Raw genomic sequence first — 17,020 nt, forward strand, 5'->3', positions numbered from 1 at the left:
GTAGCAGGGCGCCCATATAACAGATAGCTGCAGCAGGGCGCCCCTATAACAGACGAGGTAGCAGGGCGCCCATATAACAGCTGCAGCAGGGCACCCCAATAACAGAGAGCTGCAGCAGGGCGCCCCAATAACAGACAGCAGGAGGAGGGCGCCCCAATAACAGACGGCTGGAGGAGGGCGCCCCTATAACAGATGGTGACAGCAGCGTGCCGCTATAACAGACGGAGGTAGCAGTGCGCCCCTATAACAGACGGCTGGAGGAGGGCGCCCCTATAACAGACGGTGACAGCAGCGTGCCGCTATAACAGACGGAGGTAGCAGGGCGCCCCTATAACAGACGGAGGTAGCAGGGCGCCCCTATAACAGACGGAGGTAGCAGGGCGCCCCTATAACAGACGGAGGTAGCAGGGCGCCCCTATAACAGACGGAGGTAGCAGGGCGCCCCTATAACAGACGGCTGGAGGAGGGCGCCCCTATAATAGCAGAGCCCGCAGATTGCTACTTGAACGCACTTGTCACGGAGAAGACGAGCCGCCTCCTGCCGGAGACTCTGCACTTTCCCCTGCTGACAGCTAATGAGATTTGTGGGGCCCCGATGAACCGTGACGTCACGGCAGACACGTGACCTCCCAGCTCTTAGGCGGAGCCGCGCTGTCTGCTCACAAGGATAAAGTCACCCAGGGAGTAATCAGTTTTCCATATGAGCACGTGATTGTTCTCTGTTCTGATTGGCCCACCATACAACAAGCTCCGCCCCTTAACTTCCCTAGAGCGCTATTCTCAGTCATTCATGCCTGGGCTCCGCCTTCTCTCTGTGGGAGTGGTTACGTAGTAGCTGGCTCCGCCCCGTTCGGGTGTCGTAAGCGTCTTGTTGTCTGCGAGGAAGGCGACATTAGCGGCAACGCGACATACGGACCTGTGCGCACCGAGCTCCGCGGCCATGGGCAACTGTCACACGGTGGGGCCCAACGAGGCGCTGGTGGTGTCTGGTGAGTGCAGGGCCCGGCCGGGGGGACAGGCCGCTGTGTGCGCCCGAGCTGTGGGGTGTGCGGGGGCCACACACTGTAACCTCAGCCGCACAGGCTGTTTACCAACATATCTGCAGATCCTCCATCATCGCCTGTGTGAGGTGCAGCATGGCAGGGGATAACGATTGGATGAGCGATATCTGTGTCCTGCAGGAGAGCAGAGCTAGATAGACACACCTACATAGTGTGTATATATATATATATATATATATATATATATATATACTGTATGTATGTGTATACACACACACTGGCCCATCTGTGGCCGGTATGGCGCCCCCTGCACGGTGTTGTATTGGGCAGGGCCCCCTGTACACAGCACACACAGGCGGCTCTGCAGGGAGTGGCAGCGCTTAGGTCTGGCTCATTGCAGAGTGATCAGAATTCCCAGTGGTCCCCACAGGTTAACGCTTTCCTGGCTGGGGTGGTTTTGCTGGAAGTGCTGCTCTCTTGTGTGTTCTCAGAGACTGTGATTTCCCGGCTTCAGATCCGTTATTATAATGATGTGATTCATTCTGTTATATTCCTTTTAATCATTAGTAGGTGGAGTAATTATACCGTACTACTGTGTCAATAAGACGGCTGCTCCGGCAGAGATTACATATCGATCATCTTTTTTTTTTTTTTTTTTTTTTTACTTGGAGAGTGTCAGATGTGGCGGTGACACACATTATATATACTGTGTATTATTCACAGGATGGGACTGGCCCACCGGGAAGCAGGAGAATCCACTGGTGGGCCCCCTACTCCCCTATATGACCAATAATTGCACATTTGATTCACTGTACAGGTATCTCCTCATTCATTTAACAATCTACCCCGTTTTATAATAAATATATATGACCATAGATGATGTAGCTGAACAATGGTCCCCAGAGTCAATGCTATACCCGGGCCCTTGGCCTCAGTCTGACACTGTGTATGTATAATTAACTTAACAGGTCTTTGATCCGGCAGCCATGTCACTACACCAGTGACTCCCCTTCTACCTTCACCATCCCCTTCTTGTAATTTGATTAGGTAGCCTGGGGCACCCGGCCAAATAATCAATTTAGGAAAAGGGGATAGTGGCAGGTAGAAGGGGAGTCACAGCACACTGGTGTACTTACCCGGCATTCGCACAGGGTGGGGTTCACATCAGTATTAGTGATATCAAATCTAATTTGATATGCAGAAATGATGTCTGTGCTCATGTAACTGTAGAATCGCGCCATGCCCTATTAGAATTATTAGAAAAATTCTGTCTTTGCTCAGTCTGCATATTTAGAGGCTGCAGCAGTGACCACAGTATTTGTGCCCTGATGACGCTTTGTGTATCCCAGCATGCACTCGAAATTCTCAAACCAAGCATCATTGGACGCACAGTGGGCAGGAGATTTCTAAAAATCCATCCACTGTGCTTGTACTATACAACGCAGCGTTTTGCACGCAGTGATAACATGCTACATCCAAAACGCTGCAAACACTGATCGTGGGCACGCAGCATTCTTTGTAACCTATGGACTTTATACTTCCTAGTTTGGTGCAGATTGCACCAGGATCTGTTGCAAAGCAGCAACATGCATTTTTAAGTACCGCTTCAGGGAAAAATGTAAATCCTAAGCGGTTTTCAGGACCTCTCCACGGGAAGAAAAAAAAACCTTTCCATGTGTGAATGGAAGACTGGTTTTCCCATAGAAATTAATCATAAGAGTTTACCAAGCTTTTTTGGAATAGATTCACTTTAAAATAAAGTTCTCTAAAAACTCCATTAAAGCTTAAAGTGAACCTGTCAGATGCAATATGCACCGAGAACCACGAGCAGTTCTGGGGGTATATTGCTAATCCCGGCCTAACTGTCCCTGTATACACTAGCACAGATATAGAGATCTTTAGAAAAAGTATTTCTAAAGATTCTTTATAATATGTAATGAGCGCAGGGACTAGTCACAAGGGCGTTACTTCCCTTGGCTAGTCGGCCCCCTTAGCATGTTAACACACCCACAGGGGCATGCTAACATGCTAATGAATGTACATTGTCAGAGGCATGGTCGCTCTCACCTTTGCTGCCACTGCTGGTTTTCGGCTCAGTGTGCACAATCAGAATGTCCCTGGACTTCCAGTCATGCGCACTACACCAGTTTGAAGCCGCTGGAACGCATACACCTGACTTCAAAGTGCACATGACCAGAAGTCTATGGATCATGCGCACTGAGCTGAAATCCAGCGTCTGGTGCGGTGGCAGGAGAGAGCGGTGAGAGCGACAATGCCTCTGACACTGCACATTCATTAGCATGTTGGTACACCCACAGGAGTGTGCTTACATGCTTAGAGGCCCGACTAGTCAAGGGAAGTAACGCCTTTGCGACTAGTCCCTGCCTTCATTAGCATATTATATGGGATCTTTAGAAATACTTTTTCTAAAGATCTTTATCTATGCTACTATATACAGGACGGTTAGACAGGGATTTAAGTAAGGCTGCTTTCACACTACGTCTTTTTAACATGCGTCCTGAACGTTTTTTTAACGCAGAAACGGATCCAGTGCAAATGCGTTTTCATTTCAATACATTTGCTATGGACTCGCGTTAACATGCGTTCACCTGCGTTTGCGTGCGTTATAGTGAGGATCCAGCGACTTGCAGTTTTTTAACATCTTTCAAAAACGCTACTTGTAGCGTTTTTGAGCTGCGTCCAAATACTGCAAATTGCTGGATCCTGACTAAACAGCACGCAAACGCATGTGAACGCTGGCATGCTGATAGACAGGATCCTGCTTGCTCTACTGAGCATGCCCAGAAGCCAGCCTCCGTGATCAGTCTATCTCTCTCCTCCCTCTCTCTCTGTCTCTCCCCCTCCCTCTCCCCCACCTGAGAGCTGCGGACACTCGTAACCAAGGTAAACATCGGGTAACCACTTATCTTAGTTACCCGATGTTTACGTTGGTAACGTGTGCAGGGAGCCCGGCTCATAGCAGCTGCAGACGCTTGTAACCAAAGTAAATATCGGGTATCCAAGCAAGTATACCCGATGTTTACCTTGGTTACGAGCCTCGCAGCTGTCAGATGCCGGCTCCCAGTCTGGCACGTTTAGTTCCCCTCACTCCCGATCACATGACTCCAATGCCCGCCCCTAAACATCCAGTGACAGGATCCTGCAAAGTAACACATGCGTTTGCATGCGTTTTTTGCTGTAAAAGCAGGATCCGCTTTTGCAGCAAAAAAAGTTCAGGACGCATGTTAAAAAGACGTAGTGTGAAAGCAGCCTAATATGTACCCAGACCTGCTCGTGGCTCTGAGTGCATATTGCATGTGACAGGTTCCCTTTAACAACTCGTTCATATAGTAAAAAAAAATGGATTTCACTGGAATAAAACATTAGATCCCAGATATCAATCATGGTATCATTGTATTCAGCTTCCTGTGATTTGCATGTCCATACTGACGGCTCAGGAGGGTTGAGCCTCCATGAAAATAACGCATACTCTGCTGAGCGCAGGATGAAGCCGCATGCCATTCTAATAAAGTGATATTGCTAGAATATGATATCGCTTTATAATTGTTGGGACCTGCGGGGCCAGATTAGCGCAGCTTCCTCTGTGCTGTTGGAACTTTGTATCTCAGTATTGAGGGAAGTGGTTATTCAGGGAATTTCCCTGTATATGGGTGGTATATGGAGCCTCTGAGATTTTTTTTTCCTGTACATGGGGTCATATATGGAGCCTCGAGAATTTCCCTGTGCATGTGGTCTTATATGGAACCTTGGGGATTTCTCTGCACTTGGCGTTGTATATGGAGCCTTGGGGATTTTCCTGTACATGGGTCGTGTATGGAGCCATTGAGATTTTTCCCTGTACATGGGTTGTATATGGAGCATTGGGGATTTCCCCGTATATGGGTGGTATATGGCGCTTCGAGGATTTCCCTGTACATGGGTGGTATATGGAGCCTCGGGGATTTCCCTGTACATGGATGGTATATGGAGCCTCGGGGATTTCCCTGTACATGGATGGTATATAGAGCCTCGGGGATTTCCCTGTACATGGATGGTATATAGAGCCTCGGGATTTCCCTGTATATGGGTGGTATATGGAGCCACTGGGATTTCTCTGTATATTGGTGATGTATGGGGCTTTGGGGATTTCCCTGTACGTATGTGGTATATGGAGCCTCTGGGATTTCCCTGTACATGGGTGGTATATGGAGCCTCGGGGATTTCCCTGTACATGGATGGTATATAGAGCCTCGGGGATTTCCCTGTACATGGATGGTATATAGAGTCTCGGGGATTTCCCTGTATATGGGTGGTATATGGAGCCTCGGGGATTTCCCTGTATATGGGTGGTATATGGAGCCTCGGGCATTTCCCTGTACATGGGTGGTATATGGAGCCTCGGGGATTTCCCTGTACGTATGTGGTATATGGAGCCTCGGGGATTTCCCTGTACGTATGTGGTATATGGAGCCTCGAGGATTTTCTGTGTACATGGGTGGTATATGGAGCCTCAGGGATTTCCCTGTACATGGATGGTATATAGAGCCTCGGGATTTCCCTGTATATGGGTGGTATATGGAGCCACAGGGATTTCTCTGTACATTGGTGATGTATGGGGCTTTGGGGATTTCCCTGTACGTATGTGGTATATGGAGCCTCGGGCATTTCCCTGTACATGGGTGGTATATGGAGCCTCGGGGATTTTTCTCTGTACGTATGTGGTATATGGAGCCTCGGGCATTTCCCTGTACATGGGTGGTATATAGAGCCTCGGGGATTTCCCTGTACGTATGTGGTATATGGAGCCTCGGGGATTTCTCTGTACATGGGTGGTATATAGAGCCTCGGGGATTTCCCTGTACGTATATGGTATATGGAGCCTCGGGGATTTTCTCTGTACGTGGGTGGTATATGGAGCCTCTGGGAGTTTTCTCTGTACGTGGGTGGTACACAGTCTTCAGTGTGTGGTGGTTTCTGGGAGTAAATCTTGGGCGCTCGTCGTCTGTGTGTAATGTTGGTGCCGGGGTCTGGCTCTCTGCACTTTGTGATAAACCAATTGTAAACCATATTAGTCCTCCGCACGTGACCTCATGATGCTGTTACGCGGTGATCTGCTGTTGTATTGCAGTGACGAGCACACGCCTGTGTACTCTATCCAGTATGTCTAGTCTGCATTACTTGGGGGTTATCTCTGCAGAGCAGTTGTGATAAAGTACACATCTGTACACCGGATGACAACGCATGTGGTGACTTCTGTTGGTACAACGCTCAGCTGTATATACACTCCATGCCATTAAGTGAGCAGGAAGAAAGGGACAATTTAATATCAGAGCTGTATTCACAAGGGCAAAATGTGATATGAGTGGATGAGAAAATCTCCAAAATGACTGCGAAAGTGTGGAGGTACTGCAGGTACTGTTCACACCAAGTTCAGGCGCGCTGTGGCACTTCTCCACCCCTCCACCTCTCGCCTCTTCTATGACAGCTCTGGCTTTATAGAGGAAAAAGAAGCAGGTAAGATGGTTCACTTAAAGGGAATCCGTCAACAGGTTTTAGCTCCCCCCATCTGACAGCAGCATAATGTAGAGACAGAGACCCTGATTCTAGCGATGTGTCAGGCTGCTTTCACACCTCCGGTTTTAGCAGAGCCGGCCAATCCGGCTCTAAAACCTATGCAACGGATGCGGCGACAAAACCGCATCCTTTGCATAAGTTTTTTTACATGCGGCCCATCCGGTTTTTGCCGCTTGCGGCAGGCTACTGAGCATGTGCAGTGGGAAAAACTGCATGTGGCGGCCGGATGCGGTGTTTGCCGCAGGACGCTGCATGCGGCGTCCATAGGCATGCATTGCAAATCGCGCCGCATCGGCCGGATGCGTTTTTTTTGCCGGACAAAAAAACGTGCCAGGCAACGTTCTATCCGGCCGCCGCATCGGCTAAATCTGCCGCATGTGGCAAAAACCGGACCGAACGCAAGGCCATGCGGCACAGTCCGGCACTAATGAAAGTCTATGCAAAAAAAAACGCAACCGGCGGCAAAAAAAAAACGGTTGTGGTTTTTCTGCAAAGCGCCAGATTGTGCCGCACAGGAAAAACCGGATGTGTGAAAGCAGCCTAACTGAGCTGTTTGCTGTCACTTTGATTAAAATCAGTTTTCTCTGCTGCAGATCTGTAAGTTCTCTGAATGTGGCACTCTATAATCCCGCCCGCACCACTGATTGGCAGCTTTCTGCATACACTGTATATGGGAAAAGAGCTGCCAATCAGTGGTTTGGGTGGGGTTATACAGAACTCATGGATATGGAGGACTATATGGCAGCAGGTTTACTATTCCTCTAGTGAACTCCTTCTTATTAAACAGTGATTTTATCAGAATTGCAGCAAGCAGCCCAGTAAGTGACACATTGCTGGAATCAGCATCTCTGTCTACATCAGGGTTCCCCAACTCCAGTCCTCGTGGGCCGCCAACAGTGCATGTTTTCAGGATTTCCTTAGCATTGCATGGGTGTTGGAATCATCAACTGTGCAGGTGATTAAATTATCACATGTGCAATACTAAGGAAATCCTGAAAACATGCACTGTTGGCGGCCCTTGCGGACTGGAATTGGGGACCCATGGTCTACATTATGCTGCTCTCAAATTAGGTGGCAAAAACCTGGAGACATTCTCTTTAAATGTTTGGCCACGCCATGGTGCTCCAAGCGGTTGTACTTGGTTTGTACAGTCATTATGTGCTGACAGTCCTTTTAAAACACATATGTCGGTGTTTATCATTGCTAGATGCATTGGGGCAGTTGCCTTCACAGCCCATGTTCACTCCTGTCCATTCTCACAAGTGTCTACAATGGATTCATGACTGCTGGAGCTTGTAATGAGGTGGTGGGTATGAAGAAGGCCGGTCGGTGGAGGCAGTGTAATCTGGCCGGTGTTCTGGTGGGAATGCTCGGACGTCAGTGTGGATGTTGCCTAACAATTGTTGCAGACCAGTACAACCCCTCATGGCAGAGGTATTCCATAACGGCAGTCACCCTCTTCAGCAGGAAAATGTGCTCTACCACAATACGAGATCTGGTAGGTGCTGGAAAGCTGGTCTGAATGAAGAGCGTTTCACTACACAACTTAGGCTGGTTTCACACTACGTTTTTTTAACATGCGTCATGAACGTTTTTTAACGCAAAAACGGTTCCAGTGCAAATGCGTTTTCATTTCAATGCATTTGCAATGGACTTGCGTCAACATGCGTTCACCTGCGTTTGTGTGCGTTATAGTGAGGATCCAGAGACTTGCAGTTTTTTAATTTTTTTCAAAAACGCTACTTGTAGTGTTTTTGAGCTGCGTCCAAATACTGCAAATTGCTGGATCCTGACTAAACAGTGAACGCTGGCATGCTGATAGACAGGACCCTGCTTGCTCTACTGAGCATGCCCAGAAACCAGCCTCACGTGATCAGTCTCTCTCCCCCTCCCGATAGTGGAGGACGCTTATAACCAAGGTAAATATCTGGTAACCATGGGCTTAGTTACCCGATGTTTATCTTGGTTACGTGTGCAGGGAGCAGGCAGCCCGGCTCCTAGCAGCTGCAGACGCTTGTAACCAATGTAAATATCGGGTATCCAAGCAAGTTACCCGATGTTTACCTTGGTTACGAGCCTCGGCAGCTGTCAGATGCCGGCTCCCAGTCTTTTACGTTCAGTTCCCCTCACTCCCGATCACATGACTCCAATGCCCGCCCATAAACTTAAAGTGACAGGATCCTGCAAAATAACACATGCGTTTTTCTTTGCAAAAACAGGATCCGCTTTTGCAGCAAAAAAAGTTCATGACGCATGTTAAAAAACTTAGTGTGAAAGCAGCCTTACAGAACTTAAAGGATCTGATGCTATTTTCTTTGCGCCAGATATTCCAGGTCGCGGTCCGGTGTGTATATGTTGTATATAACCAGCTGCACGTCTGTCAGTGACTGTAAGATGACACTCCAGAGTACCATACCCTCATCATCTATTTCTCGGTGACTGCACGCAATCTAGGTCATTGCCATTTCCTCCTCTATTCTTTGCAGGATGCGGCTTTTTGGATTTTATTGCAGTGTTTGGTTTTCACACAACATCTTCTAGTTTGTGCACCTGTAATGTGGCCATGCAAAATAAAGACTGTCATCTGACTTCTCACCTGACTTCCCCATAAACATGAGCGCTCAGCTGAGCAATCGTGTGATATCAGTGGGGAGAGAGGAGAAAGCACGAGAGTGATCCATCCCTCTCCGATATCATCGGTCACTGCATTATAAATATCGGATGGGTGGTTAGGCTTGGTGATCTCTGGTTTGACCGACTTTCATCCAATGTGTATTGTAGCCTTTAGTTATTTTTAAAGCCCTGTTCACATCTGATTTTTGCGCATATGCCAAGAAAGTTTCCGATTTATGCAATGATGTCCCTTGCTCTCATTGCAGGTCAGAGGCCTAAAATGCCCCTTTGGTTGCTGTGTGGCTGGTATATTGCAGTAGATCACACTAGCCCATCCTGGCTGACAGTTACCACTGTTTGACACCCATTATGTGCATGTATCTAAAGGAAACCTTTTATAAAGTTTTTATCACCTAATCTAAGCAGCATAATTTGGAGACCAATAGATACCCTAATTCCACTGATGTATCACTTACTAGGCTGCTTGCTGTAGTTTGTTTTTTTTTTTCCAAAACGTTTTTTATTGATTTTTCAAATTTGTAAAAACATGACAAGTATCATTGCAAAAGAAGAACATTCGTCTGACAAAATGTGACATAGAGGTGGGTGATACCCCAATTTGGAGTTCCATGCTGCTGTTCGATTTAAGATAGTATACAGTAACATTAAACCAAAACAGAGGTAATGAAATATAATATAACATATGCAATACAATTCGTTAAATCTCTGTGTCGTCCCTGAATGATTTCAATTTTGCTAGCGTGTCTTGGTATTCCCAACCGTCTTGTCTCCCCCTCCCGCCAGAGCCCCCTCCTAGGTGATTCTCAGTTTACCCAGGCTGTCCTGGATATCGCTCAGGATATACCACTCCGAGTGAACAAAAGGTGCCATCAGGTTAATTATTTCTCCCTGTGTGAATTGGCTTTCAATAAAATGTCTCCATCTCACAAAAAACTTGGCTGTCAACCCATCTTTATCCCTCTCCGCTTCTAGTTTTTCCCACTTCAGAAGGTTGTGTAGTTCGCCCATAACCTCCTTTATGGATGGGCCCTCCCTTTGAATCCAGTGTTTTAAGATGCAACGCTTAGCTATCATGGCTATGTCATGCGTTATTGCGTATTTCCTCTTTTCCTGCGCGCTCGGTCCTCCTCCTACTCCTCCCTCAAAGGAGTGGAAAATCCACACCATTAAGTCTAGTTTGCTGAAAATTCCCCATGTTGACTGGGCAAATAGTCTGACTTTTGGTTCCAGAACCTAGCGATTGTCTCACATTCCCATAGCCCATGCAGCATATCCGTTTTTTCTTTTTGACACTTAGGACACCACCTATCCCTACCTGGTATGTTGAAACCTATAATGGCCCTATGTAGAATTCTGAATTGAGTGTCTCTCCATCTCTCATTGGTAATATGTTTCCGCACTTGTACCCATCCTCTCAGTATATCATCCACCACTTCTTCCCTTCCCAATTGTTTCCCCCACGCTTTTAAAGTAGTCGACTATCCTCCCGTGAGATAAGCACCCCCCTTAGCGATCGATACATTTTAGAGACATTTATACTTGTTACATCACATTCCAGTAACTCATCAATCGAACTTCTGTTCAGCTCTCTTCCAACCACACCCAGGTCTCCTATTATTCCATGTTTCAATTGTTCATACTGGATGACATGTGAGCTATTAAGGTTGTACTTATCCAACACTTCCCGACCTGTCATCCACCTCCTGTCCTCCACATTCATAACATCTATCATTCTCCTGACTCCCCTCTCTTTCCATCTAGTAAATAGCTTGTTTTCTCGTCCCAGGGGAAAATTTGGGAATGCCCAGGGGTTCAAGTACTTGGACACTTTCCATGAGAGCCCCAGTTTTTTCCTTACCGACTTCCATGTTAGCATGGTGTCTCGGAATATAATTGAGTTCCTTATGTGCCCTTCAACCCTGGATAGTGGGGAGTGCAGAATGGACGTCAGATCCCACGGTGACGCATATTTAGTCTCCATCGCATGATCTGAGTGCCTACTCGTTCCTCTCACCCAATCAATTACATGCCTCATGATACATACAAGATTATACCCTTGGACATCTGGAAAGTTTAGACCTCCCTCCTCTGCTGACTTCATCAGCGTACGCAGCTTTATTCTGGGTTTCCTTCCCCTCCACAGAAATTCTGTATACGCGGAGTTGAGCTTATTCACATCCTTTAGTTTTAGCAATAGCGGGATTGTCTGGAAGGGATACAGCAGCCTAGGAAAGCTCATCATTTTTATCAGGTGACATCTTGCCAGTAATGGAAGTGGCAGACCTTTCCATCCCTTTAATTGAACTATAATTTTCCTGATTAGCGGTCCATAATTCACGTTAGATTGTTTCCACCGATCTTCCTATATGCACTCCCAGGTATTTAATTGAAGATTGTGCTATAGGAATTCCACATAGACAGCCATCCCTTATTTGTCCCCCCATTGTCCCATGATGCCCCTTTAGGAACATGATCTCGCATTTTTTTTTGTTCAGTTTGAAACCGGAGAATGAGCCAAATTTTTAAATCAAGGCAAGAGTCTGTGGCAAATCCGCACCGGGGTCCCCCATATAAAGTATGATGTCATCAGCAAAAAGCGCTGTCTTTACTTCTGAACCCCTTATTATTATTATTATTATTATTATTTATTATTATAGCGCCATTTATTCCATGGCGCTTTACAAGTGAAAGAGGGTATACGTACAACAATCATTAACAGTACAAGACATACTGGTATAGGAGGAGAGAGGACCCTGCCCGCGAGGGCTCACAGTCTACAGGGAATGGGTGATGGTACAATAGGCGAGGACAGAGCTGGTTGCGCAGTGGTCTACTGGGCTGAGGGCTATTGTAGGTTGTAGGCTTGTTGGAAGAGGTGGGTCTTGAGGTTCCTCTTGAAGCTTTCCACGGTAGGGGAGAGTCTGATGTGCTGAGGTAGAGCGTTCCAGAGTATGGGGGATGCACGGGAGAAATCTTGTACACGATTGTGGGAAGAGGAGATAAGAGAGGAGCAGAGAAGGAGATCTTGAGGATCTGAGGTTGCGTGCAGGTAGGTACCGGGAGACTAGGTCACAGATGTAGGGAGGAGACAGGTTGTGCATGGCTTTGTATGTCATGGTTAATGTTTTGAACTGGAGTCGTTGGGCGATGGGAAGCCAGTGAAGGGATTGGCAGAGTGGCGAGGCTGGGGAGTAGCGAGGGGAGAGGTGGATTAAGCGGGCTGCAGAGTTTAGGATAGATTGGAGGGGTGCAAGAGTGTTGGAAGGGAGGCCAGAGAGCAGGAGGTTGCAGTAGTCGAGGCGGGAGATGATGAGGGCATGCACTAATGTTTTTGCAGATTCTTGGTTAAGAAAAGCACGGATCCGGGAGATATTTTTGAGTTGTAATCGGCATGAGGTGAAGAGGGCTTGGATGTGTGGCTTGAAGGATAGAGCAGAGTCGAGGGTCACTCCAAGGCAACGAGCTTGTGAGACTGGGGTGAGTGAGCAACCATCAAGTTTGATGGAAAGGCTTGTTGGAGGAGATGAGTGAGGAGGAGGAAAGACAATGAACTCTGTTTTGTCCATGTTAAGTTTTAGGAATCGTGCAGAGAAGAAGGATGAAATAGCAGACAAACATTGTGGTATTTTGGTTAGTAGAGACAGGGCCGGATTAAGGTTGGTGGGGCCCCCTGGGCAGAAAATCTGGTGGGGGCCCCATAAACGTTAACATTTTTAGCCATAACAGTAGAGCGCGAACTGTAGCATTTAGATATAAATTTAATGAACATTTATCTTCTCCTGTTCTGCCACATTCAGATTTACAGGACTACAATACAGATACAGTCCAGGATCACTCACAGCCGTCACTTATACACACAGTACAATACAGATACAGTCCAGGACAACTCACAGCCGTCACTTATACACACAGTACAATACAGATACAGTCCAGGATAACTCACAGCAGTCACCTATACACACAGTACAATACAGATACAGTCCAGGATCACTCACAGCCGTCACTTATACACACAGTACAATACAGATACAGTCCAGGATCACTCACAGCAGTCACTTATATACACACAGTACAATACAGACACAGTCCAGGATCACTCACAGCAGTCACTTATATACACACAGTACAATACAGATACAGTCCAGGATCACTCACAGCAGTCACTTATATACACACAGTACAATACAGATACAGTCCAGGATCACTCACAGCTGTCACCCATACACACAGTACAATACAGATACAGTCCAGGATAACTCACAGCAGTCACTTATACACACAGTACAATACAGATACAGTCCAGGATCACTCACAGCAGTCACTTATACACACACAGTACAATACAGATACAGTCCAGAATCACTCACAGCAGTCACTTATACACACACAGTACAATACAGATACAGTCCAGGATCACTCACAGCCGTCACTTATACACACAGTACAATACAGACACAGTCCAGAATCACTCACAGCCGTCACTTATATCTTGATTCCTTTAAAGCTATTTTGTCCCTGTAGTATTCTTGACAACGGTTCGATTGCCAGGTTGAATAAAAGAGGAGATAATGGGCAGCCCTGTCTTGTTCCCTTCATCAAAGGGAACACGTCTGATAGAAAGCCCGGAGTGTGTACCCTAGCTCCCGAGTTGGCATAAAGGTTTCTAATGTAAAGTCTCATCTTGCCTACAATCCCTATGGCCTCCATTACCCTGTCTAACCACCCCCAATTTACATTATCAAACGCTTTTTCTGCGTCAAGTGTAACTAGGGCAGGTCTAGCCCCTCCCTCAGTGAGACCCAGTCTAACCGCGTCTACCACTAGAATTGTCTTTCGGATATTGGTAACGGCATTTCTCCCCTTAATAAACCCCACCTGGTGATTCGTAATGATCCTAGGTAAGATCTCGGCCAGTCTATTAGCCGTGATCTTGGACATAATTTTTAAATCCTGATTTATGAGCGATATAGGTCTATAACTAGAGGGATCATCCAGGTCCTTGGTTCCCTTGGGGAGTAATTTAATATATGCTATGTTGGAATTTTTGGGTATTTCCGCCCCTCCCAGGAAAGAATTAAAGACTGAGGTTAGATCCGGCGAGATCAGATCCTTCAGAGCCTTATAGAATTCACTATTGAAACCGTCAGGTCCCGGTGCCTTGTTGGCAGGGCTGTGGAGTCGGTAAGCCAAACCTTCGACTCCGACTCCTCAAATTCTCTTGCACCGACTCCGACTCCGGCTCCGGCTCCGACTCCGACTCCGACTCCGACTCCGACTCCTACATATATTGCTTATAGTTAGGTGAAAAATTTATTGTAGTACATGAATGTGTGTATGTGAACATCAGACATTTAATAATTTTTATGATACAATAATCAAGATATTTGGATAGAACATAAAATATATTTATTGGAATACAACTTTAGAACACAAAAAACTGTAATAAATTGTAAATATGTAATACACTATGTAATATACAGTAGATTACATATATATCTTGTGTGTGTATATACACTATATATATATATATATATATATATATATATATATATATATATATAACATATTTACAATTTATTAGTTTTTTGTGTTCTAAAGTTGTATTCCAATAAATATTTTATGTTCTATCCAATTATCTTGATTATTGTATCATAAAAACAATTAAATGTCTGATGTTCACATTGTACTACAATAAATTTATCACTTAAATATAAGCATTATACTAAATGTTATTATTTAGTAAAATATTCAGCACATTCTGCATTGCACGACTGTCTCCAATTTATTATATATTTTAGGAGTCGGAGTCGGTGCATTTTATACCGACTCTGACTCCGACTCCACCAAAATGAGCTCCGACTCCGACTCCACGACTCCGACTCCGACTCCACAGCCCTGCTTGTTGGTGTTAAGCTCCCCAATTGTTCTCGTCACCTCCTCTACTGTGATATGCTGTAGTTTTGATTAAATCAAAGTTCTCTTAGCAAGAGATCATCACTAGGAGACTAATCAGCTTGCTGCTATGTTGCCATATTCATGAGCTTTGTGTAACTCGCGTCACCATTGATTGGCAGCTTTTTTCCTATACAGCATATAAGGTTGTCATTCAATGGTGTGGATGTGATTATACAGAGCCCAGCATTTGGAGAACTGTCAACAGATGATACCATGTTGTGTGTGTGTTTTTTTTTTTTTGTTTGTTTTTTTAAATCAATTACAGGAAGCAGCTCACTGATTCACCACGGGGTCCTTGTCTCTACATTATGCTGCTCTCAGATGGGGGAGCAAAAATCTGGTGTCAGATTCCCTTTAAAGGGGCTCTGTCAGCGCAGAATGACTGTTTAAAAGAAAGTACAGGTGCTCAGTGCATTATGGCATGGCCAAGTATTGAAGCGCACCTTCCCACCTACTTGTTTTCCATCTATCTCTCTGCCCTTCTCTGGCTCTATGTAGCCATAGCTGTCAATCACTGAATGGGGGGCAGGGTGGGTGAGATTAAAGGGAAGGTGTTGCGTTTTTTTATTTTATATTAATAGTGATTATGAAATCAAGTATTTTTAATACAAAATTAAACTCGCTGTTTATTTAGTTTTTATTTAATGCTAGTTTTACTGAAGCACTGAGGGCTGCCATGCTGGATTTGCTGTGTGTAACGACAGTTACTCCTTTATGGCAGTCCCCTGTGCATTCACTCGTGATAGTCGGGCTCTGACCCTTAAGCTGGGTTCACACTAAACGACAGCGACAACGACGTCGCTGTTACGTCACCATTTTCGGTGACGTAACAGCGACCTTGTAAGTCGCTGTTATGATCGCTGCTTAGCTGTCAAACACAGCAGAAGCAGCGATCATAACGTCGCTGTGCTACATGTGCAGAGAGCAGGGAGCCGCGCTTAGCGCTGGCTCCTTGCTCTCCTGCAGCACACATCGGGTTAATTAACCCGATGTGTGCTGCAGCTACATGTCACAGTTCAGAGAGCAGGGAGCCGCGCTTAGCGCTGGCTCCTTGCTCTCCTGCTGCACACATCGGGTTAATTACCCGATGCATACTGCAGCCACATGTCACAGTGCAGGAGCCGGCGCTGGCAGCAAGAGCGGAGGCTGGTAACCAGCGTAAACATCGGGTAACTAGGGAAAGGTCTTCCCTTGGTTACCCGATGTTTACGCTGGTTACAGCTTACCGCAGCTGCCAGTGCCGGCTCCTGCTCGCTTCATTTCGGCGCTCTCTCGCTGTCACACACAGCGATGTGTGTGTCACAGCGGGAGAGTGACGACCAAAAAATGAAGCTGGACATTCAGCAACGACCGGCGACCTCACAGCAGGGGCCAGGTCGTTGCTGGATGTCACACACAGCGACAGCGACGGGACGTCGCTGCAACGTCACAGAAAATGGTGACGTAGCAGCGACGTCGTTGTCGTCGTCGTTATGTGTGACACCAGCTTTAGGCTTATTACAGGAGAGCTCCCTGCTGTGACCTGGACGCGCCCCCTGGCTGTCGAGATCACAGTAGAGGGAGGAGATCAGCGCCATGTTTGTGTAGTTCACAGTGGTCATGCTGTGTGCTGCACTTTTCCCCCTGTCACCCGTTCGGCCTGTGTGAGTACCGGCACCCCCCCTCCCCCACCACCGCTGCTACCGTCTCCAATGACACCCCCACGCTCTCCCCCACTGGCCTGTCATGAGTAGTGTACGGCTCCCCTCCCCCGCCGCCAATCTCCAATGACACCCCCACGCTCCCCCACCCACCGGCTCTGCTTGTCGCAGCGGGCGTGTGTGGCAGAGCATTGTGTGTGCATGGCAGAGCATTGT

The 17,020-nt window shown here is 46.7% G+C and overlaps 1 protein-coding gene across 2 annotated transcripts in view; it reads left to right on the forward strand.

Annotated features, from left to right (window-relative positions):
* The first annotated feature begins 821 nt into the window (after positions 1-821).
* FLOT2 (flotillin 2) overlaps positions 822-17,020 on the forward strand; it is a 127,015-nt gene continuing 110,816 nt past the window's right edge. For both annotated transcript variants that reach the window (XM_075335254.1, XM_075335253.1), the window contains exon 1: positions 822-989. In XM_075335254.1, coding sequence (XP_075191369.1) covers positions 941-989 — 49 coding nt within the window. In that variant the 5' untranslated portion in view covers positions 822-940. The remainder of the gene's footprint in view (positions 990-17,020) is intronic.

This window comes from Anomaloglossus baeobatrachus, chromosome 2, assembly GCF_048569485.1.
Source record: "Anomaloglossus baeobatrachus isolate aAnoBae1 chromosome 2, aAnoBae1.hap1, whole genome shotgun sequence".
In the NCBI taxonomy this organism is placed as follows: Eukaryota; Metazoa; Chordata; class Amphibia; order Anura; family Aromobatidae; genus Anomaloglossus; species Anomaloglossus baeobatrachus.